Source organism: Eurosta solidaginis, chromosome 1 (genome assembly GCF_040869045.1).
Source record: "Eurosta solidaginis isolate ZX-2024a chromosome 1, ASM4086904v1, whole genome shotgun sequence".
Taxonomy (NCBI): Eukaryota; Metazoa; Arthropoda; class Insecta; order Diptera; family Tephritidae; genus Eurosta; species Eurosta solidaginis.
This window is the reverse complement of record NC_090319.1, coordinates 373269009-373293200: the sequence shown is the minus strand read 5'-3', so window position 1 is coordinate 373293200 and position 24192 is coordinate 373269009. Positions and strand designations below refer to the sequence as shown.

General features: G+C 32.1%; 1 protein-coding gene across 1 annotated transcript; it reads left to right on the top strand.

Moving 5' to 3' along the window:
- The first annotated feature begins 18269 nt into the window (after window positions 1-18269).
- Osi7 (Osiris 7) lies at window positions 18270-22939 on the top strand. The gene has a single exon (XM_067763044.1). The coding sequence runs from the start codon at window positions 18653-18655 to the stop codon at window positions 19520-19522; it is 870 nt and encodes a 289-aa protein (XP_067619145.1). The 5' UTR covers window positions 18270-18652; the 3' UTR covers window positions 19523-22939.
- Window positions 22940-24192: the final 1253 nt, after the last annotated feature.

Sequence of the window (24192 nt, the reverse complement as noted above, 5' to 3'; positions counted from 1 at the left end):
AACAGTGGCACAAAATTGTGAACCCCGTGAGCGTAAGTTTTTTTTTTTTTTAATTAGTTGATGCATTTGTATAATATTGCGGCCACCGTGGTGTGATGGTAGCGTGCTCCACCATCCACACCGAAGATCATGGGTTCACGCCCCGAGCAAAGCAACATTAAAACTTTAGAAACAAGTTTTTTCAATTATAAGACAATTTTTCTAAGCGGGGTCGCCCCTCGGCAGTGTTTGGCAAGCGCTCCGGGTGTATTTCTGCCATGAAAAGCTCTCAGTGAAAACTCATCTGCCTTGCAGATGCCGTTTGGAGTCGGCATAAAATCAGGTAGGTCCCGTCCGGCCAATTTGTAGGGAAAATCAAGAGGGGCACGACGCAAATTGGAAGAGAAGCTCGGCCTTAGATCTCTTCGGAGGTTATCGCGCCTTACATTTAGTTTTTTTTTTTTTAATATGACAAAAAACTCGGTTGAAATAACCGTAGTGCGATCAATGTTACATAATTACTGATTCGAAAGCATCTAACATGATTTGTTGATTTTACTAGCTTCTTTTCCACAAAATACGGCGGCGCCTAAACATTGCCTATGAAGGAATTTAGCAGTTCCCGAAATGGATCTATACAACGAGCATTGGAAGATGTCTAAATTTTTTCTTTCTTCTATTATAATTTAATAATTTTTTCAGTTAAGAAATAAAATTATCATAACTATAGTAATGATAAAATAATTATTGTTTGGCCTTGAGCTCGACTCAAACCCGCGATCTTACAAATCAGTAGGCCGATATAACAAAAAAAATTAGTAATTAATTATAATTGCTTTAAGATCTATTCTATCTAATTTTATTCTAAAATGAAGAATTAATTTCAGCCTCATTTTTTGTTGTAGAACCGCTTGAAACATGACATTGCAATCACAGCTGATGAAGTCATAGATAAGTTATCGAAAAAATACCGAAAACTTGATTTCTTTCTTTAATTATTGAAAGACTTTTTCACATATTACGGGCACCCAAGTAAAAAATGTATCCCAATTTTTTGTTTGTTTTTATAATAAGTGATTCTCAGGATTATAAAAAAGAACCAATGAAAATAACTTAAAAGGAAAAAAAAATTGTCAAATTAAATTCCCCCCTTCACAAAAAGCTATCTACGCCACTGACTAGGAGGTGTTGGCCTAGAAGGTTTAACGTGGTCAAATTAAATTGTTCTCAAGATGGTTGGGCTTATACTTTAATGGCGCTTGTTACCTTAACGTATTGCATCTATATCACTATCAACATCGACAACACTCACCAATACTTTCGGGTAGTGTCTTTAATTATACAACAACAACAATCTAAAGATAAATATTTTATTTAGTTTTGCCACCATTTGCAAATAATTTCATTTTAATTAAGGTTATCTGTTGGCGTGATCTCATAAATCATCATATATTCTTAGTTTCCGACTGTCACTAATTTAAGTTTGTGCTACTGACAAATAAATTCACTTTTTCATTATTCACTCTCTATGGTGGTCATTTACTTTTATGCGTATAGATATACATATGTTGCACGTATTTAGAAATTTATATTTAGAAAAAGTGTTCGCGCAACATTGATGGCAGATATCATTAATTTGTTTTCATGTCATCGTGAACGTGGCGGTTCAGCGCAAGTTTTGGTCTAATTTTTTTCTTTTTTTAAACTCTCTGCAACTTTATAATAGAACGCTAAAGTTCAGGAAGTTAAAAGTCACGCTCTCGACAATTTACGACAAATGAAAAATGGAAAATTGTTATTACTGCAAACTGAATGGAAGCATTTACATATTTTCATATGCATTTTTAGTGTTTTTTCTATTCTAGAGAAGTAAGTACTTATTTGTTTGAAATTTGCATTTTACCTCGACTTGGCATGAGTAAGCACATAAATTTTGCAAAGTTCAAAGCTCTTTCAGGTTCTTGTTAAATTGGTTGCAATTGCATTTGCACTAAGTAAAACACAAAATTTATTATTCTTTCTGCGTATATAAAGTTTTTGTTTTACGAAGAAAATTGTTTGCATTCTTTATCACGTAAATTTCACGTGCACTTTTGAATAAACTTACTCACATACATATATGCATTTTTGTATGCATGTCGTTAATGCATTAGCACAGGGGAGTGTACCAAATAAGCGAGCTTCAACATGTTGCAAGAAGGTGAAAGCAAAAAGCTCGAGACACTCATCTGCACATCATCATATCCAATTGTTGATAAATTACAGACGCTATACTCCTTGCAGCATTTATTCACTTGAGATTTGTATATTTTTTTATGTTTCATTTTTTTTGTTGGAAGTCACATGCAGTAGGCCAAACGTACAGAAAAAACAAGCAACCGTTCGGTTATAAACCAACGCATTGCGTGACGCAAAAGCCATTGCATACACAGTGGGACAAATGGTTGTAATAAGCTTGGAGTTCCTGTCTCTTTTTTTTTAATAAAATACAAGGTTGCTAAATATAACATAATAAATAATTGGACGGTGGTCCTGGAGCAACTTTAGCAATGCAATTTTCCCCCAAATTGCATCTCCTCGGCATACTGTATACCAAAAAATCTCTCCAATAAAAATGTTTTTGCTTTCACTGATATAACTTATTTAAAAAATTTTATCAAATTTTAGAAACTACCAACCCTATAAAAGTTTTTCTTTCATAAAAAAAGGGGGTCTAAACTTCCAAAATTGCTACCTCTTGTGGAAACCTTGTACAATATTCTAGGAATCGTTCTAGACAGAAGGCTGTCAAGGAAGCTGAATGTGCCGAAGGAAATGAAGCACAAAATAGTATGTCTTGTCTAGGCTGAAGTTAGGGTTGGTAAGAATTTCGGAATGCCCTAGGTAAAAGAGCCCATAGACCATCTTACGAAGCCTCAGTGATCGAGCTGCAACCACCTTTCAAATAAGTCCCGGAAAACATCATTACAAAACTAGTCGAACAGCGGGAGCCCCTGTGAGTTTTAGATATACAGTTTCCCCCATATCCTTGTTCAAACTCAATTTACTTTGAGTAATAAAGGTTAAAAAAAATTGGGCCTTTTGGACCCAATTTTTCAAATTTTTATATATACCGAGCCATGCTTTTTTCCATCTTTATATAAAATTTCATACATTGATGCAGCTCTGGCGTGAAGCCAAACAACTGGACATCCAGACATCCAAACTTACCAATTAAAGATTTTTTTCATAACATAAGATTATTGTTGTAAATAATAAACACTTCATAAATAAACCAAATTTACTTAGCTTACTTTGCACCTTGTTTATTTTAAGAAACCGTAAGTTTGTCTTTATTTTGAATGTCAATAATTTGAATATTTTAAATAAATTTGATTTGTTAAATGTTGTTCTTTGCATACTTATTTTGGTAATTTTATCCACTGTGCTAGACTCAAATTTCTTTAAGAGGTTTTATTAGCTGCCGTACTACTTATTCAAGTTTTTGCAAAAAAGCGGAAAATGCCGTCCAGCCGCATCTTGAAATATACATAATTACATTTTTGGTCATATTTTTGGAAAGCAAAAATTATGTTGCCCATATTTTATTCATGTAACTTTTGATGAAATTTTAGTATCGTCCAATCAGCCACACAAAGGCAAGTAAATAAATTATCACTTGTTGCTGTTTTTATTGATGCAAACTATATTTTTCGATATTAACATATTTTGTAACTTTCACTTACAAAATTTAAAATGGCTGTGCCCTTTTTAGGTTAAGAGTCGATCAATCGATGGTCATAAATTAAATATTTCTGTTCAAGAAGTTTAAAGATTGGTAATTGCAAAATTTTGCCGAGACTAATTAAACAAGCTAAATTATTTTGGTTGCTAATTTCTCTCACTATATTTTAATTTACATAATTTTATTTAATTTTTTTTTATTTCATTTCATTTTATTTTATTTTTTATTTTATTTTATTTTATTTTATTTTTTATTTTATTTCATTTTACTTTGTTTTATTTTATCTTATTTTATTTTATTTTACCTTATTTTATTTTACTTTGTTTTATTTTATTAAAATTTTGTTTTATTTTATTTTATTTCATTTCATTTTACTTTATTTTATTTTATTTTATTTTACCTTATTTTATTTTGTTTTGTTTTATATTATTTTATTTTACTTTGTTTTATTTTATTAAAATTTATTTTATTTTATTTTATTTCATTTTATTAAATTTTATTTTATTTTATTTATTTTGGTTTATTTAATTCAGTTTTATTTTATCTTATTTCAATTTATTTTATTTTATTTTATTGTATTTTATTTTATTTTATTTTATTTATTTTGATTTATTTAATTTTATTTTATTTTATTTCGATTTAGTTTATTTTATTTTATTTTATTTTATTTCATTTTACTTTATTTTACCTTATTTTATTTTACTTTGTTTTATTTTATTAAAATTTTGTTTTATTTTATTTTATTTCATTTCATTTTACTTTATTTTATTTTATTTTATTTTATTTTATTTTACCTTATTTTATTTTGTTTTGTTTTATATTATTTTATTTTACTTTGTTTTTATTATTAGAATTTATTTTATTTTACTTTATTCAATTTATTTATCATTTTATTTTATTTTATTTTGTTTTACTTTTATATTCGTAGCCCAAACGAAAAAGTATTTTGCTATGTCCCGTCTATGCTTGCCAATAATCCACACAGATTGGCTGTAGTGAGCACAGTCTTCTCGAAAGCACCTCGAACGTGGTCTGAGCAGAGGGCTGCTATCTAGCCTCACCCAAAGTATGAGGTGGTCGTAAATTCTTGCTTGTTTGTCGCCAACTGTCATATTAATTATGGAGTGGAATACATCTTTCCTTGAGCGTGATCAGCCACTATTTTTTAATAGGCTATCAGAGCACAGTTCTTCATTTTTATAGCAACAGCCACGTCATCTGCAAATGCGACACAGAAAATTATTGATTTTCCTCACAGAGTAGCCAAAGATATCTAAGGTAATCGCTACTTACACCCAACAGGTATGTTGATTTCTTTAAGAAACAGAGCGCCCAGCTTACGATATATAAAAAAAAAATTTAAAGACAAGCTTTGCTGTCAACACTCTCGCTTCTAGGTATTTGGTGTACGTTTTCAGTTGTTTTTAATTACTCTAATTCCATTTGCAGTATTTCATCAGGATCTGCAGACTCCCGAGGCATACGCAGACAATTTCTTCATTTTTCACTTTAATTCAGTTTACAAAATTTGTTTAATTAATTTGTTTATTTTTTTATCTCAACTTAATTTTCTAGCGTTCAACTTTCAATTTCATATCAGCCGCTTATGTTGAAGTTGTTACTCCTATCATTGGCTATATCACTTTCGCACTTCTCGCACACTTGGTAAATATTCGTTAATGGTGGTGCATAAACTGCGCTGGCAACTGATTCCAAAGAAACGCTAAACTGACAAAACGGGCTTCTGGTTACAATGGACCGCTTGCTGCTTTTGAATGAATGGCGCCAGCGAACAAAACGCTAGAAAATGGTGAATGAAGTGCACAATATGGCATATGCATATACTTAAAAAAAGAAATATTTTTGTACGAATGTATGTATATTTGTTTATTGTAATGTACAGTTGGGAATTATTTGGAAAGTGCGTTATCGAAAGTTGAATTTCGCGAATACTCAGCTGTATTTTTCCAATCGATATGTCGACGTATTTGTATGGACATTCGTTTTTACTTATGAATTGCATATATGTTTGTATTTACTTAAGTTTTGTAGCTAAGTTTTTGGGCAGTAGACGCCTGAATGCCCAATATAAGCATAACAAGAGTTTTTCTTAAGGAAGATTTGCTTTTCTTAAGGAAGATTTGCCTTCATTTCTCTCAAAGTTATAAGAACTTTCGCATATAAAAAAAAAAAAAAATAAAGTCAATGTGTAAACATGCAGGTGCACGTCCAGGAAACAAATAATTTTAAGTTAACTAGAGCTCGTCCAGGGGTTGAAGTTAAACCACAACAGATACGAACAGTTTCGGGCAAATGCATACATTTTGATAACAAAATCGTTAACTTTTCGTTAAGACCCAAATAACAAATTGGTAACACGCCTATAAAAAATTTGTAAGTTTCCGGTAGCAAATTGATATCCTTTTGATAACAAATCGATAACTTTTTCACAACACTCCAATGCAATTGAATCTAATTTGTTTGTGTTCTATTTCATTTCATTTACTTTATTTAATTAAACTTTTTATTATTTTGTTTTATTGTATGTTTTTTCATTTTATTTTATTTAATTTCATTTGTTTTGTTTTATTTGATTTTATTATATTAGATTTTTTCTATTTTAATATATTTAATTTGAATTCATTTTTATTTTGTTTCGTTTTATTTTAATATATTTTAGTTTATTTTATTTTATTTTTATATATCTTATATCATTTTAATTTTATCTTTTTTTATTTTTTTTAATTCATTTTATTTTATTTTATTTGAGTAAATTTTTTTTATTTTTTTTTATTTTAGAACCTGCCGAACAACAACAAGCAACAACAACAACGATTTAGCAAATCGCAGAGCTACTTAAAAAGGTTTAAAAAAATTATTTGAATACTCGAATCTGTTACTAATCGTACGTAAAGGACTAGCCGATTAGTGATAATCGATAATTCGACTTAGAACCTTAAGCTAATCGACTTATCTATTATGCGCATGGTCGATTAGTAAGAGATCTACTGTGCACACAACTTCGTTCAATTTTATTTGGTAGTTTTCTGCAAAATGTTCGATATACCATGGAACAACTAAAATAATATACGACAATGCATACTTTTTTAAGGCGGGCTCAGTTGTCCAGTATTAAAAACGGGGAAAGAACCTTTCGCCACACCAATGTGGTAAAGTCATCAATACTTCCCAAGGAGGCGCGGTATCGGGGGGACTTCGTTAGAATACAGCGGAATATATACCCTGGCTGCAAATCATATAAAAGGCATGGTCCGCCAAATACCCACGATTAGGGGTTGGCAGTTCTTGGTCACCGACATCCTGCCGCTCTCCTATGAGGCGAAATGACGCAGATGCAATCTCAAAGCCGTTCAGACGTATAGTCGAGCGCTATGAAGTTCGACTAAGCCCTTACGCCTTCGACACAGTGTCTACCCTAGTGGCTGTATGAGTATTAGTGAAAAATTTCAAGTTATCAAAATAAATCGAAGCATTACAAAACTTTAATTGAAACTAGGTCTAAAAATATGAATATACATATTAATGAATTACGGCATAACAAAAGCTTAGTGCCCATATTTAAAAAAAATTTTTTTTGGACCTATCGAAATACTTATGTAAATCACAGCACGTAGGCGATGTTGTTATGTTGTCGTTCAGCAACAACTACAATAGAGCCACCACATTGTCATCGCCGTTGCTCATTCACCTGTTCGAATATAAGTATGTATGTGAATATACATACATATTAGTGTATAAAAACGTTGGCGATAACAGTTTTTTGAAAAAAAAAAAATATTTTTTGGGTTTTGGGGAGTGTTTTGGTCGAAAAATTTACCCTTTCCCTATTTTTTTCGCAGGCTCGAAAATAATTTTTTTGGGTATGCGTAGTGGAACTTTTTTCCTGAGCTAAATCCTATCGAAAAATCGATGGCGCGATATCGGTTAACTTTCGTCCATACAAATCGACCCAGGTTAATATACATATATACATGTTTACGTAAACCTTATGAAGTAATTTAAATACGCGTTTACGCATTTGTGTAAATCTGTTTGCTTCCTTTTGATAGCTCTGTTACAACAACAAATTATCAAATTCAATGCATCTGCTCTGATGTTGTTGACATACGCGTTAACGGAAAAATAAGAAAAACAATAAATAAAATAATAAAAATGTTTAACATTTTTTTTTTAAAGATGTCATAAAATGTGACACAAATACCATAAAAGCAATGAAGAAGAAACAAAAAAAAACCATATGTAAAAAGGCAATACAAAGACTTTCCCTTTTTCTTAATTCATTTATTAAAAAGTGAATTATCATGAAAACAAAGCAAAAGCGCGCAGTAGACGCTGTCGTAGCGTTCCACTTGATCTCTTATGAAATTATTTTGTAATGAAAGTGGTTGAACGAGGGATTCAAGTATGTTTTTACTCTTACCATTCGTATAGAATTGGTTTAGTGCGAAGGTAATGGGGAAGCAGCTCGTAAGTACTTATTGCATGCCAATGAATTCCTAATGAATTTAAAAAAAATAGAGCATCTCAAGGCTAGATGGAATTGCGGAACATTCTAAATTCCAGTTGATTTATATATATGGGGTATTCCACTCCCATTTCGACCAATTTTGAACCCGACCCCTTTAGAATTGGCTGAAAGTTTTTCTTCTTTTTCTAGCTTACGAAAGACGTTTTTCAGAAGTTTTTAAAATTTTTTCATCCAACTCAAAAAAAGTTATGAATTTAAAAAAAAAAACACCGTTTTTGTTTTCAAAATGCTATAAGTTTTTCAAAAATTGACCGCTTGTAATCATTTTTTTTTAAATATGTTTTTTAATGTACTTTTCGGAAAAAATACAAAAAAAATTTTAGTTTTTTTTTCCAGTTAAATAAAAAAAATAAAATAAATTCTCGGCCCACTCCGGGATTAGTGGGGATGATTGCAGAATTGATTGAAGTTTTTTATGAGAAAAAAAGGGCGAAATTCGAAAAATATCGAAAAACTGAAAAATTACAAAAAAAAACTTTAAACATTTTTTTGAATTTTTTCCGAAAAGTACATTTAAAAACAAATTTAAAAAAAAGAGATCCCGAACGGTCAATTTTTGAAAAAGTTATAGCATTTTGAAAAGAAAAACGGTTTTTTTAAAAATTCATAACTTTTTTTAAGTTGGATGAAAAAAATTGAAAAACTTCTGAAAAACGTCTTTCGTAAGCTAGAAAAAGAAGAAAAACTTTCAGCCAATTTTAAAGGGGTCGGGTTCAAAATTGGTCGAAATGGGATGGAATATCCCATATATATATTGATAAATGAAATGGTTGTCAAAAAATTAAGGTTAATGAAGCTTTCAAGATATTTTTTCGTAAGGTGCATTTCTTTGTGACGGATGCGTCATTTTACTCGGCCTTTACTTCAACTTTAAATTACTTATCTTTAACTGGTAATTGGTAGGTTTGTGTGTGGTTGGAAGGAGTAAGGTCTGTGGTATACTGAGCTGATCCGGAAATATAAAGATGCTACAAGCTGTCAGATTACTGTACCGTTTTCCGAAAATATTAGCCGTAACCAAAGCGGTATAAACACTGGAAAAGGGTAGCTTAAACTGCAACCTTGTTAACTTTTGTATTGACAGTCAAGCAGCAATTAAGGCAATAATCGCGCATAGCACAGCATCTAAAAGTGTGTTAGAGTGTAAGCAGTCTCTGAAAGAGTCGGGAAAGGGCAAAGCATATATCTATATTGGGTTCCAGGGCATATGGGAATAGATGGGAATGAAAAAGCAGATTAACTAGCTAAAAAGGGTGTATCCCTTGAAGCTTTCCCCGTAGACGTCCCAACTAGATTGGGCGACGAAGAGACGCCGAAAAGTGCACATTATCGATCAAGCGTGAAAGGTGTGGGTTCGCGGGGCTATAAAGTGTCGAAGATTATGTGTAGGTCTTACAACCTTAGATTAACCAAGTTGCTTGTATCATTAAAAAGAGAGGACTGTAGACTCGCGACGGGTATTTTGACTGGAAACTGCCTTCTGGCGTCACACGCCTTTAAATTAGGCTTGTTCAGTGGTAGCATATGTGGGAAGTGCTGGTTGGAGGAGAAAACGATCGAGCACATTTTTTACTCGTGCCCTGTGCTTGCCAGGCTAAGACTCCAGCTATTAGGAGTGATACAGCTGTCAGATCTAGAAGCAGCAAGTGGCCTAAATCCTATAAAGCTTTTTATTTTCCAAGAGGAAGGAGTTATTTTAAAACATAGGTCCTGGTTTTTGATAGGGTTTTCAGTTTGGTCATTAAAACAAATTTCTGGTAACACCATGGACCCATTCAGTCTATGCGAGGTCCTCATGGACCGGCCAGTTCAACCTAACCTAACTGGTAATTATAGAAAGTTGCGTATCCTTGGAAGGCATGTATTCAATTACATGAAGCTAATGAAACATAACATTTCAATGTGTAGTTTACATAAAAAGTTGCCATTTTCTAAGTATCACGGATGGAACTAGGAAATCACCCGCCCATGAAAGTGGAAGACTTCACTTTCCAATTTCAGGAAAACTAAACAATCTTTTCAAAATTAACTATTTCATAAGTTTAAATGAGAAAATAAGATCCAGTTTGTATTCTAAAATATCTTGTATAAAATAAAAGTTTAGGGACTGGTTGGATGGGAAGCAGATAATGTTAGAATAAATTTAAATTAACTGCTTCGTTGTATTCATTTATTTTATCATTGATCAGCCAAAACAACTGGGATTTCTAGAGGACTGGTTTATCTGCTTCACTTTTTTCATGCACTGATTCATTTTGATCTCTCCTTCCACTGTTGGTTGAGTTCTGATATATTTAAAATATATTGGCGTTAAAAATTAATTTATATAATAGTGAGAATAGGAAATCAAAACCGAAACCGGGTGACGTTACATCGATTTTTTTATCGAAGTGTTAACGATTAATTGCCTCTAAAACAGATTATGGGCGTGCTATCTATTTCTTTTCGATAAGTAATCGGTTTATCGACGAGGTAAAGGCATAATGTTTTATATATTGTTTGCCGACTTGTGTAGATTTTTTATCGAAAATTTATCGATTTTTAATCAAAAAAGATCCATTTTTTATCGAAAATATATCGATTCATTCTCAGAGTGTTACCCATTTGGGATTTTATCAATTTTGATGTGTTATCGGTTATTTAACGGCTCATCGAGTTGAAAAGGTTTCGGTTAAAGTTACCTACTGCTTCTTAAATATTTATACCACGAGAATCTTCAAAAGCAATCTTAAACTCTCCAAATTTAAGATTTACCACAAGTTTTGTTAATTTCTCTATCTCCAAAAGTGTCACTATTTCAATTCTATGAACTGCGCAATCGGATTACGCCAAAAAAGAGTAGCGGTATTATCGCGTGTTTGCTATCGTAAGTCATAAATAACGCAATGACCACTAGCAAGGTTTCTTTAGCAACAAATTCACACTTTTGTACATAAATAATTAAAGCCGTATAAATTGATAACGTCATTGGACTTTGACGCACAAAAAACTTTGCAAATTCGTACGCGTTCACTTGTGCTCATATTTCGTCATATGTTGTAGATAATTTTTATCTTTTTTATTTGTAATTTCATACGGCTTTCTGGCTTTCATCCAACAATTTCCATTGGCAATGACAGTGTACAACTTTTTCTTCGTTAACCTGTTGGCTTAGTTTTTTTTTTTAATATATTCAGTTAATTAAACTTAATTTATTATACTTTTACACTTACATTTCTTATATTTCCAGCATAACAATTTTCTTTTTGTTGACGTGCCGCATGTCGCGTGTGGCAAATCACAATTAGGCATTTCATATTTAATGAATTAATTCCAATTTCAACTCAAACATATGAATATTAACATCAGACTGTAGATGAAGTTGTCACAATTGTATTCGAAAGGTAAATTATTTAGCAGTAAATTAAATGAAATAAAACGAAATAAAAAAGATATAATATAAAATAAAATTAATAAAGATCGCGGATTTGAATCGAACTCAAGGCCTAACAATAATTATTTTACCATTATTATTGTTATGATACACTTTTTCTTAATTGAAAAGAATTTAAATTAGAATAGAAGAAAGAGAAAATTTAGAAAACTGCCAAAGCTCGTTGTACAGATCCATTTCGCGAACTGCTAAATTCCTTCATCCATTCAAATAGCAGTTCCCGAAATGGATCTATACAACGAGCTTTGGCAGTTGTCTAAATTTTTTCTTTCTTCTATTCTAATTTAAAATTTTTTCAATTAAGAAAAAGTGTATCATAACAATATAATGGTAAAATAATTATTGTTAGGCCTTGAGCTCGATTCAAACCCGCGATCTTACAAATCAGTAGGCCGATATAACAACAAAAAATTGTTAAAATAAATTTAAATAAAAAGAAAACAAGTAAGGACGGGACTGTCTTCGGCTGTGCCGAAGACTTCATACCTTTCATGAATGGGGCTAAACAATAATTTTATCCCGTTCGTAATCTCCAAATAATCAGATGTATAAGATAACAAATATATATGAACAGATGTACATACCTAAACGAGATATAATAAGATAAATATAAAATAAAAAATGGCAAAAAACCCATCTGAACGATCGGTTGAATGGGATATATATTATATATAGCTCCGATCGAAATGATTTTTTCATGAAATCTACTATGATATAATAGAATAAATATCACCAGGTTTAACATTTTTATATTGGAAATTAAGGGAAAAATTGCCAAAAATCTTTCTATCTGAACGATCGGTTGTGTGGGATTATACTATATATAGCTCCGATCAAAGTGGTTTTTTAAGATATCTTCTATGATATATTAGAATATATATCACCGAGTTTCACATTTATTCTTTCTAAATTGCGGCAGGAATGACCAAAATCGTCTTATCTGAACGATCGGTTGTATGGGAGATATATGTTATAGTGGTCCGATCCTACCGGATCCAACAAATGTCTAATATAATACAAAAATACATCCTTGTGCCAAATTTCATTGAGATATCTCAAAATTTGAGGGACTAGTTTGCGTTCAAATAGACAGACGGACGGACAGACGGACGGACAGACGGAAATGGCTATATCAACCCAGTTCGTCGCCCTGATCAATGCGGTCTACTTAATGGTGAGTCTATCTTCTATATTTCTCAACGTTACAAACATCGGACCAAAGTTAATATACCATTTCATGTTCATGAAAGGTATAAAAACAAAATTAAATTACATAATATTAACTCAAATTAAGTAATATAAACTAAAATTAATTAAATAAATTAAAATAAAATAAAACAACATAAAATAAAATAAAACAAAATAAAATAATTTTAGAAAACTTAATTAAATAAAACGAAGCAAAATAAATAAATGAAAATGAAATAAAATAAAATATTATGAGATAAAATAAATGAAGCTGAATTAATTTAAATTAAATATAAAAATATAGTTAAATTAAAAAATAGATAAAATAAAATTAAAATAAATAAAATTAAATACAAAAAAATTTATAAAAAAAAAATAATATAAAATAAAATAACAAATAAAATACAATGAAATAAAATAAAACAGAATAAAATTAAATAAAAAATTAAATTAAAATATTAGATAAAATAAAAAATATAAATGAAATAAAACAAAAAAAATTAAATTAAATTAAATATAAAAAAAACTAAAAAAATAAAATAAAATAATAAAATAAGATAACAGAAAACTAAATTAATTTAATTAAAAAAATGTAAAAAAATAACAAAATAAGATAAAATAAAATAAAGTTAAAAAAAAATAAATTAAATTAAATCGATTCTTATGTACGTTTTGAATTCATCATCAAAAAATTGTAGATATTTTATCAATTTGTTCTCGATTTTCTACCTATTTATTATCGGAGTGTTTATAGAAAAGTTATCCAATTACTATCAAAAAGTTATCGGCTACTAACCAAAATCTTAACGATATCTTATAAAAAGGATACCAAATTGTTTTCGTAAACTTATAGATTTGTAATCGGAGTGTTACCTCTGTTGTGGGATTTGGGGCGTTAAACCGTGGACTAGCTCTAATTTACTTCAAAAAAGTACACCTGCATGTTTACGCATCGAACTTCACGAACTTTTTCCTCATTTTAGGCAAGCGTATTTTTCCTCAGTGCAGACGCACATAAAAAAAGCGCGTAAACAAATTGTGCTTCTCTTCTCTAAATCTAGCGGCTAATGCAATTCGCTGTGTTTGTAGTTGCAAACAAGTTAGACAGTTTCAAGCGTAAGTCTGTAGTATATTTGACGTGCTTACCTGGTTTTAGCCGATAGGCATAAGCCGTAAGCTGTAAGCCACAAACCGCAAGCCGCACCGACATGCGACATTCACCAAGTTCATGTAACATTGTCAACTTTCGGTGACAATGATGCGTTTACAAACTGCCACACAAACAGAGAATCTCGATTTATTGGTTGTTTTAAAGCATTAGTATTTGTTATTGCATATTTTGCGAACTTTACAAAGATATAATTGTTCATTCGCTTTGATAATTATTTTTATTTTACTGTCTAAGTTAGTGACGACGAAAGTGTACAAACTAATGAATGGTGGTTGTAAATAAATTTTTTGATTTTTTTTAAGCTTTTGAATTTAAATTTAAAAGGCGGCCACCGTGGTGTGATGGTAGCGTGCTCCGCCTATCACACCGTATGCCCTGGGTTCAACTCCCGGACAAAGCAACATCAAAATTTTAGAAATAAGATTTTTCAATTAGAAGAAAATTTTTCTAAGCGGGGTCGCCCCTCGGCAGTGTCTGGCAAGCGCTCCGATTGTATTTCTGCCATGAAAAGCTCTCAGTGAAAACTCATCTGCCTTGCAGATGCCGTTCGGAGTCGGCATAAAACAAGTAGTTCCCGTCCGGCCAATTTGTAGGGAAAAATCAAGAGGAGCACGACGCAAATTGGAAGAGAAGCTCGGCCTTAGATCTCTTCGGAGGTTATCGCGCCTTACATTTATTTTTTTTTTAATTTAAATTTTTGCTGCATATCTCAGTGGCATGGATTGCGTTTTACTACCATTGGCATTTGGGAGTGTCTTTGAACTGCTGACTGAGCTGGGTATATCCGCCCGTATACTTAGCAGTCAATTTGAATATCCGCAACGCCATTTTGGCACTTTTATGCTACGGTCAGTTGATTCACGTATATAAAATGGTTTTTACTGAATTTCTTTTTTCGCATTTTTTGTGGTTTTTGATGGGGTTTCATGCACAAATGATGCTAAATCTATAACCTGACCCTTGAGCCATGAACAATAACTTAATTACTAGCCATTAATTTAATTAATATATATTTTTGTGGTCGTATTTACATTTCTCTTTGAGTATTTTAATTATGAGTATGTAGAGGCGTTTTTAAATAAGTAAATAAATACGCACACAAATAAAATTGTGGTGTCAAAATTACATTATGGAGTTGTTCACACTAAAAAAAATTCCTAAAAATTCTTGAAAACGAAGAAAACCAGGAATTGATTTTGTGCCATAGATAAGCTTCTCTCAAATTGTATGAATTTTAAGGTGTTGATAAGCGCAATACAAAGCTTTATAGGTACAAATCTTCCGCAACCCAATTGTCAATCTCACTTACGCGAGGGGAACCCTGTTAAAAACTGGAATGTGTCATACAAATATTTAGCAGGGGAGGCTCTGGCGACCCAAAAGTTCCTCATAGAAGTAGGGGGTTGTGGGAGGTAGGGGGGTGGATGGCCTAGAAGGTTTAATGTAGTTATATTAATCGATCCCGAGATGGTCGGGCTAGTACTTTAATGGTGCCTTGTTACCGGAACGTACCAACAAAGGACCATCAACATCGATAACACTCCCCAAAAACTTCGGGGAGTGTCTTTATCGTTTATATAACAACAACAACAACAGTGAGAATTTCAGGAGGAGGAAAACATTTCCTTAACAAAAGTTTTTCAATTAAAGAAAATTTTAATTCAATGTGAAGAAAGTTATAATTTTTTATTAAAACTTTTCTTCAATTTTTTCAATAACGTTCTTACAATATTTATGTGTACGAGCTCAGTGAAAAGAATGCTGGACTGTGCGTGGGGTCTATTGCCCTCCCTCTCTCAGTGGGTATTTACAGCGATTGTAAAGCCTATCCTATACTATGGAGTCGTTGTTTGGTGAAGGGCCACACAAAAAAGAATATACCTCACGAAATTAGAGTAGGTATGCAGGCTCGCTATGATAAGCATAACGGAAGACCTGGAAAAAATCAGACGGCTTCACTATACTACCACTTCGCCTATAGATTTGGTGGCAAAGAACATAACGTTCACAACTGCAACGAGACTTAGTGCCTCGCGGCTCCTTAAGCGCAGACCATACGGCCGTAGTAGTATAGCGTCATCAATTACAGGGCGAAGATAATAATTTTTACATCGATAGCCAAGTAACAATGAATGCAATAATTGCTCATAGCACAACAACTTAAAGTGTGAGAGTGTAGGCAATACCTGGAAATAATTGGGGTAGGGAGAAGCATATATATATATTGCGTCCCAGGGCATATGGGAATAGATGGGAATGAAAAAGTGGATAATCGTCATTGATTGGCGCTTAAACGACTAAGTGATTTTGGTCGTTTCGTAACAAATCACTTCAGCTATCTCTGTTTCGCAATAACTGACGCCAATTGGGAGCACGAGGGGAAGTCAAGTCTCCTTTCACCTGCCTCTCCCAACTCAGTGGAAGTCTCCCCCTTCCTCTGCTTCTAAGTTTCGGTGTCGACTGAAATACTTACTTGGCCGGAGTGTCTTCGGCCATTTGCATAACATGACCTAGCCAGCGAAGCCGTTGGGTTTTTATTCGCTGCGCTGTTGTCATAGCGGATGACCTAACTCTCGGAGCTTGCCAGGCTAAAACTCCAGCTGTTAGGAGTGATACAGCTGCCAGATCAAGAAGCAGCAGGTGGCATAGGTCGTAGAAAGCTTTTGTTTTTGCAAATAGTACGGAGTAATTTTATAAGATACAGATCCTGGTTTTTCAGAGGCTTTTTCAATTTGGTCGATATACAAACTTCGTGTAATACTATGGATTCATTCAGTCTATGTGACGTCCTCACGGCCAGTCAACTATACCTCACCTTACTATCAACCTGAGTAAATTTTAAAACATGTCTAAACCTAAACTATGATTTGCTTCCCTACTATACTTCATTTTATTTTCACTATTCCAAATGCATTGCAAACATTGAACCCTGAAATAACATTGTCTTACCTCTTGCATTCTCTATGAGAAAATCCCAAGGTTAAACACTTTTTTCTAGCGCACTTTCTCGCAATAAAAAACATAAATATTATTTGCCCAGAAATAGTTGCACTAGAAATCTTAGGTCTAGATTAGTATGCAAAAAGGCCGTTTGCTCTTTCTTTTCCCTTTCACACAGCCGACAGCTGCTATCAAATGCGCTAGCCTAAAATTGAATACAATAATTTAATATATTTCTCATATTTAATATTTTCTCATACAACAATGTGCCAAAAATATTACTTTTGAATTTAAGAAAGATTAAATTTGAAACGCTTATATTTGATATTCGAGTGGAAATTTCATGGCTTAATTAGATTTTATTTTTTATTTTTTTTACTATTTTCACACATAACTGAGCATTTTATCAGCGTATCTACTAGTAAACATGTGTGTGTGTGTATGTGTGTTTAATTAGTACATATTATGATATTTTTTATTGTTGTTATAATTTTAATTTTGGAATTGTTTTGCTGATAATGCGCGCATCGAACACATTTACATATATATTTCATACATAAACTCAAGCAAAGCCATTGTGGCGCATGCAACAAAACAAACCAAAAACGAAAGACTTAAGCAACGAACCTGCTCAACCAGTCTGCGCTAATGCGCTGACTTTGGAAATGCCATTGCTGTTAATGCTGTTGTTGCTGCTGTTGTTTTTGTTTTTGTTACTGCTGCTGTTTCTTCTGCCACTGTCACTGCTGCTGCCAGCACTTTGACACTGACACTGATGATTTTGTTGGCTGTTTGGCAGTGAAAAGAGCCTCACAAGAGCTTTGTACAGGCGAGACAAAATGCTACAACAACAAAGCATATTGTCGGCAAAAGTTAACGGCTGCATCAGAAAAGAAATGCGAAATGTTGAATATGTACAAATACTTGGCTGCTTGCTATTGTACGGTTGCTTGCACGTTTTGTGGTGCGCGTTGATTTTGTTGTTGTGTGTCTTTATGGAGAATATGAATTTGAGGTTGTGGCGTTGATAGTGCTGCTGCTCTTGCATTTGCTCTTACAGTTATTGCGGCTGCTGCATTTGTTGTTGGTGTTGTTGTTGTTATTGTAAATGTGACTGCCGTTTGTCCATTGGTAATATGCGCGCGCCTTTGGCCATCGCCTCATCTACCATGTGCGCTTGACAATGACTTTGCACGCGCTGTTCGCTGTTGGCGTTCCTGAAGAAGAGTGCAGACGCTATATAAATTGTAGAGACTATTGGAAAATTTTATCATTTCAACCTTTCACGTCTAAACGGCAACACAAACCGATAACAAACACACAATTCAAGTGGCAAAGCGGTGCGCTTTTTTCGTACGATCCCGTTTTGTTGTGTGTGGATTGATTTAGTTTTTTTTAAGTTTATAAAAGAAAACAATTTTCGCAAGAAAAGAGAAAGTGCAAGCAATTGAAAGTGTTAACATTAAAATTTCGTAACTGATATTAAAAAGCGAATAGCAAAAAAAAAAAAAAAAAAAATTAAAGGACTTTAAACAAAAAAATTTCGTAACGAAAAATTAACTAAAAACTTAAAATTACGTAGAAATTTCGCGCAATACGAAATTTGTCTACGAAAAATATATAGCACAAACAAATTAAAAAAAAAAAACCAAAATAGTGTTTGCCAAAATGTCACAAAGGAGAGCGATGATTTTTAAAATTTTGTGCCTAATCACAGTCACCGCCGCACTTCCCGCCGAGGAGACACGCGGTCATGCGCGTAATGCCATCAGCACTGCCGACAATGACATCATGGATAGCATCTATAGCGATTGCCTGCGCAAAGATTCTGTATCATGTGTTAAATATAAACTATTCAATTTCGTCGATAAAGTGCTATCAGCGCGTGAACAATTCTCATTAACCGAAGGTGTGACGGTAGTGCGTTCACCTGATGCGCCCATCACTGAAGCGGCACGTTCCATATCCGGTGATGAATCATTCGAATCGCTAGCACTAAATCGCATTTCTGGTTTCTTAAATACGCACACCATTAAAGTTGAATTGAAAGGTGCTGATATAGTGCAAGCGGTTAGCACAACCGGACGTGCACTTGAAGATGTTTCCGATACGTTATTTGGCGCTAACGACGATCCCAATGCGCCCGAAGAAAGTCGTGGCAAAAAGAAGAAGGCTGCAAAAATTTTGGGACCCATCTTGGCCTTGGTTGCATTGAAGGCTGCCGCTTTATTGCCACTTTTATTGGGTGCTATAGCTTTGATTGCCGGTAAGGCGTTGCTCATTGGTAAGATTGCATTGGTGCTTTCGGCGGTGATTGGTTTGAAGAAATTGCTGTCACAAGAGAAACATGTCACATATGAAGTGGTAGCGCATCCACATCACAGTGCATCGCATTCGGTAAGCCATGACTCGTATGGTAGTGGCTATAGTGCAGATGCTGGTTCATCAGGTTCTTACGGCAGCTCAGGTCATGGTAGTTGGGGACGTGCGCTTGATGCACAAGATTTAGCGTATGCAGCACAAAAACCACAAGTCTAATTGTGTAGACGACGAGTACGTAAGATGGCGCATTTAGTAAGAGAACATACAAAATTTTTGTTGAGCTAAATCCCAACGACAAACAAAATGATTCGATCTACGATTTGTAAAATGGACAGCCGAAAAAACGAAAAGGCAAAAAACGCAAGCAGACAGCAGTGAGTAGCCTTAAAGGCGTAAGCGGTTAATAGAGCGTGCGTATTTAACGAGTTACGCCACATTTGTTGTATAATACATGGGAAAATATTAAAAAACAAATTTTAGTTATATTAATTTATGTGCTAATTATTTATTTATTTATTGCGTAAATTAATTATTTTTTTATTTAAAAAAAAAAAAATATTTTTTTCAGAAATTTTTCCCATTAAGAGAGCGAAAAAAACTAAAAAAAAAAACAACGATTACATAATTTTATATAAAACTGCTAAGTACATATGGCAAAAACTGAAAAAGATGTATAATCGTGCGTGTGCATTTAATATAACAAGAATAACATGCACACTAATTGTCAACTAACTAAATTAATTAAAAAAAAATTATAAATATTTATTTAGTATATACACAGGTATATTTATTTTTTGTTGTACACATATTAAGCTAATCTGCTAACTCACAAAAACTGTTTAAGATTATTGTAAAAATTAGCAGCAATGAAAAAAGTCGGTACCTTAATAATTTATATATAAATATTTATTTCTTTTTTTCCCCTTTCATTTTTTTGCATTAGCCGCATTTGTAACGCACATGCATATACTAGCACACACACAGAGGCTACGGTAATATGCAGCAGTGCTAAAATGAGAGGGGGAATTACTTTTAACTGAGCAACTTAGAATGCGTTTGCATGCGGCTCTTTGCATAAGCTTGACCCATGGCTGGCTAAAACGACGAGCAACAGTAGCAGCGGCATCAGTTCAACTAGCTTTTTTACTGCCAAACAACAAAAACAACGAAGATATGCCATCTTCGCACTAACAGCATACTAGCGGAGTGCACTAAGTGCACTTTATTTTCATTTTCTATTTATTTTTTTTCTCTTTATTTTCTTATTCTTCTTCTTCACAGCACGCTTTTGCAAATTTTCTTCGTATAAAATAACTGCTTTCATCTAAATTTCTCAAATCAAGCACTTAAAAGTAATATTTTATTTCTTCTTATTTCTAATTGCACTGCAAATTTTAACAAAGCTACTTTTCTACCAAAATACTACGTAAGCAGAAATTTCTTATCAACCAGGTAATGTTTTCATTATTTAAAAATTCCTACACATAATTGCGCAAAGAATTTTAAGGCGAAAATTATTCAAATTTCCTCTCTTTGAAAAGTCATTTTTTCGGCGTAATTTTCATGTCTTTTGCTTTTTTCTAATGTTTTCCCTTCTTTTTCTTTATTATTTTTAATAAAATTTTGTAAAAAATTTCTTTGGCAAAAAACTATTCAAGTTTTCACAGCTTTATGCAATTTTTTTCAGTTCAGCTTCAATTTTTTCCCCTTCCTTCTTAAATACGTTTTACCTATTATTAAAATTTCTCATTTCCCTCTCTTTCTTTCACTATTAGTTTTTTCCATTCACTACTCTCGTTTCTTATCTTTATCTTCTTAATATTGTGCTACTTTTTCTAATTTATTTCCTCAATTACTTTTCTATATCTCTTTCTAATATATTCTCCTTTTTTTAACTGTAGTTCTTAGGTTCTTATATATTATACTCGTCTTATTTTCCTTACATCTTCTTCCGCTTTTCTGCGGAAAATCTTCTATTTACTTTAGCTTTTCTCTTTACTTTCTTATTTTTCTCCTTTAGTTTCTCTTTATTTTTATTTTTTTCTCTGTCACTCTCACCCTTTCTCTTTTTCATTTTTTCTCGCTTTTTCAAATTCTCTTTTTACTCTTCTCATTTCTTCTTTTCCTTCTCCCTCTTTTTTTTTCTACTCATTCACTATTCTTGCTGTTCTCCTTTTCCCTCTTTTCACTGTCTTTCCCTTCAAAAATTCCATCTTCATTTTCTACACTTTACTGCATCGCAGTCTGCAGACTCAACAACTTGTCTTTTAATCACGTTTTGCTCTACTCTCTATTAAATTGCTCTCTCGTGCTACCTTCTACTTCACTCTTAAGATTGTTCTCTTGCTTGCGTCTAAGTTTCTCTTTAAGTATTTTTATCTTTAATTTAGGTATATTTTTAACTCTCTACTGTATAAAGCTTTGTAAATTCTTTACTTTACTTTTCCAGTTATAATTCTAGTCTTACATATATATACACACACACAAAAAACATAGGCCTAAAAGTAAATACGTAAGTATCTCTTTTTTGATTGCTCTGAAATGGTTTATTTAATTTCTCTTGAGAAAATACTCAATAATTTTATAGTTTCTACTTTATTTTTCAACTTTTCTTATTCTCACTTTTTCTTCCATACGCTATCCCTTTGGTTTCTCTCTATTCATTTTCCCACATATTTCACTTCCAACCTTTTCTCTTCAGATTTATATTTCATTGTTTTAAAGGAGTTTATTATTCCTTTCATTGTGCGCCATAACTTGCCATAGTTATCTAACTTTCCATTTCACTCACTCTCTCATATATTCATTTTACTAAATTTAGTATTTCACTCAAAATCTATTTACATTATTATCTCATTTCTATTAATCTTCCACTACACTCAAAATTTTCATAATATTCACTCCACTATCTTCACTATCATTTTCCAAACTTATGTCTCACATTTCTTTTTTTGTATCTCACTCATTGACGCACTCAACTCATATCTTTATCAACTATAATAAAGCTATCAGTCTAACTCATAAACTTTTCAAATAAGCAGCAACACAACTCTTTTCTTATGCTACTTCACTTTATAACTCGAAAAACAATATCGATATTTTTATTAAAATTTCACTTAATTTGACTCAAAAAATTTCCATTTTTACTGTTATACCTTACTCACTCCGTCACATGCTCTATCACTCTCACTTTTTTACATTTCTTCAATTCATAATTTCATCTTATCTCACTCTAATTTTTACACTGAGGAAATTTCTTTTTCCTTCACTCTCGCTCTCTTTCTTACAATTTCACTCGCTACTTCGGTTTACCCTCAATCACTCAAACCTAAAGGGTACTCATAATCACAAATTACACAAAAATAAATTTAATGTTAGAAATTTAAGTATTTATTGATTTGATTCTTTTTTTTATTATAATGAGTCTTTAATATTGACATTAAATATTTATTTATTAACAAATATTTATTAGGAGCGCAATGGAGTTGTACTTTACAAGCGAAATGTATAAATAACTGTACATTTTTAAATGCTATAAACCAATAAAAAAAAAAAAAAAACACTTCAAAGAAGTTCAAAAGCACGCACGCATAACATATGCAAATAAAACGAAGGTAGTAACTAAAAAAAAAATTAGCAATTACATTTTATAAATAAGAAAAATGTAAAATATACATTTGTTTGTATTGTATTTATTAAAGTCACGTTGTAATGCATGCAATTCATTCAAATATGAATAAAAAATCTTAAAAAAAAATTAAAAAATGACAATAAAAACATTTATTGAAAACTTGTAAATGAATTACTTAATTTTTAGTGAGTGCAAATGAGTTAAGTATGAGTGTGTTGATGGAGTGAAATAAAAAATTTTGTTATTGTCTTCTGAGTCAAAATATTTTTCACTCAGTATGTTAGGGAACAGTTTGAGTTCAGTGAAAGCTTAAGTGAAAGAGTTTTATTAAATGGTTTTGCTCTCTTGTGCTCTATTTTTTCACTGTGTAAGTAGCTATTTTAAAGTAGGCAACAGAAATTGTTGACTACTTTCTTGTATTTCGGCCTTTTAGTTAATATATTCCAGGTATGTTTGAGCTCTGGGCCAATATATATATATAAATGTTTATTAAAAGAAGATGACTTCAGATTGAAGTCGAAATATTGGCAAGACAAACCATTCGACAAATATATATATATTGTTTAAACACATTTGCTGTCTTTCAATAAACTTATTTATATATTGGCCTAGAGCTCAAACATACCTGGAAGAAATTGTTGACCTTAGAATTATTTTATAGAAAAGGCATTACTCAGCGGTTATTGGTTAGCATAGATTTATTTCTGGTTTTTCTCACCTTATACTTACTGTTTGCTTGATGAATAACAAAGAGAGCTTTTGAAATTTTTAAACAAAAAGAATTATAATGGATGAAGAATAAGTGGTTTCTTATTTACATTGAATACATATATATTTTTTTTTTACACTACGGACTCAATCAGTCTATGTGAGGTCATCATGGACCAGTCAGTTCAACCTAACCTAACATATATTTTTTAACTTTTTTAATTTGTTGTTTTTTTTTTTTTGTTATTTGAATCAGATCAAACAAATTTAAGTAATTCGCTTTTTCTTCATAACCGCTAATATAGCTTAAAGGTTTCTGGTTTAATTCAGTATAAATTCAGCTTAAAAATATCAGATTCAACATACATTCAGCAACTGCAATAATATCTGAAATAGATTTAGTAAAGAGCGTATTATGTTCAGCACAAGCTTTTGCTAGTTATTATAAACAAACTTTCGCTTTGATACATTATTTTTTAGCTGAATTTGCGCTGAATTTAATAAACTAGCAAATAATTTGATTTCAACACAACATTAGATTTTGCTA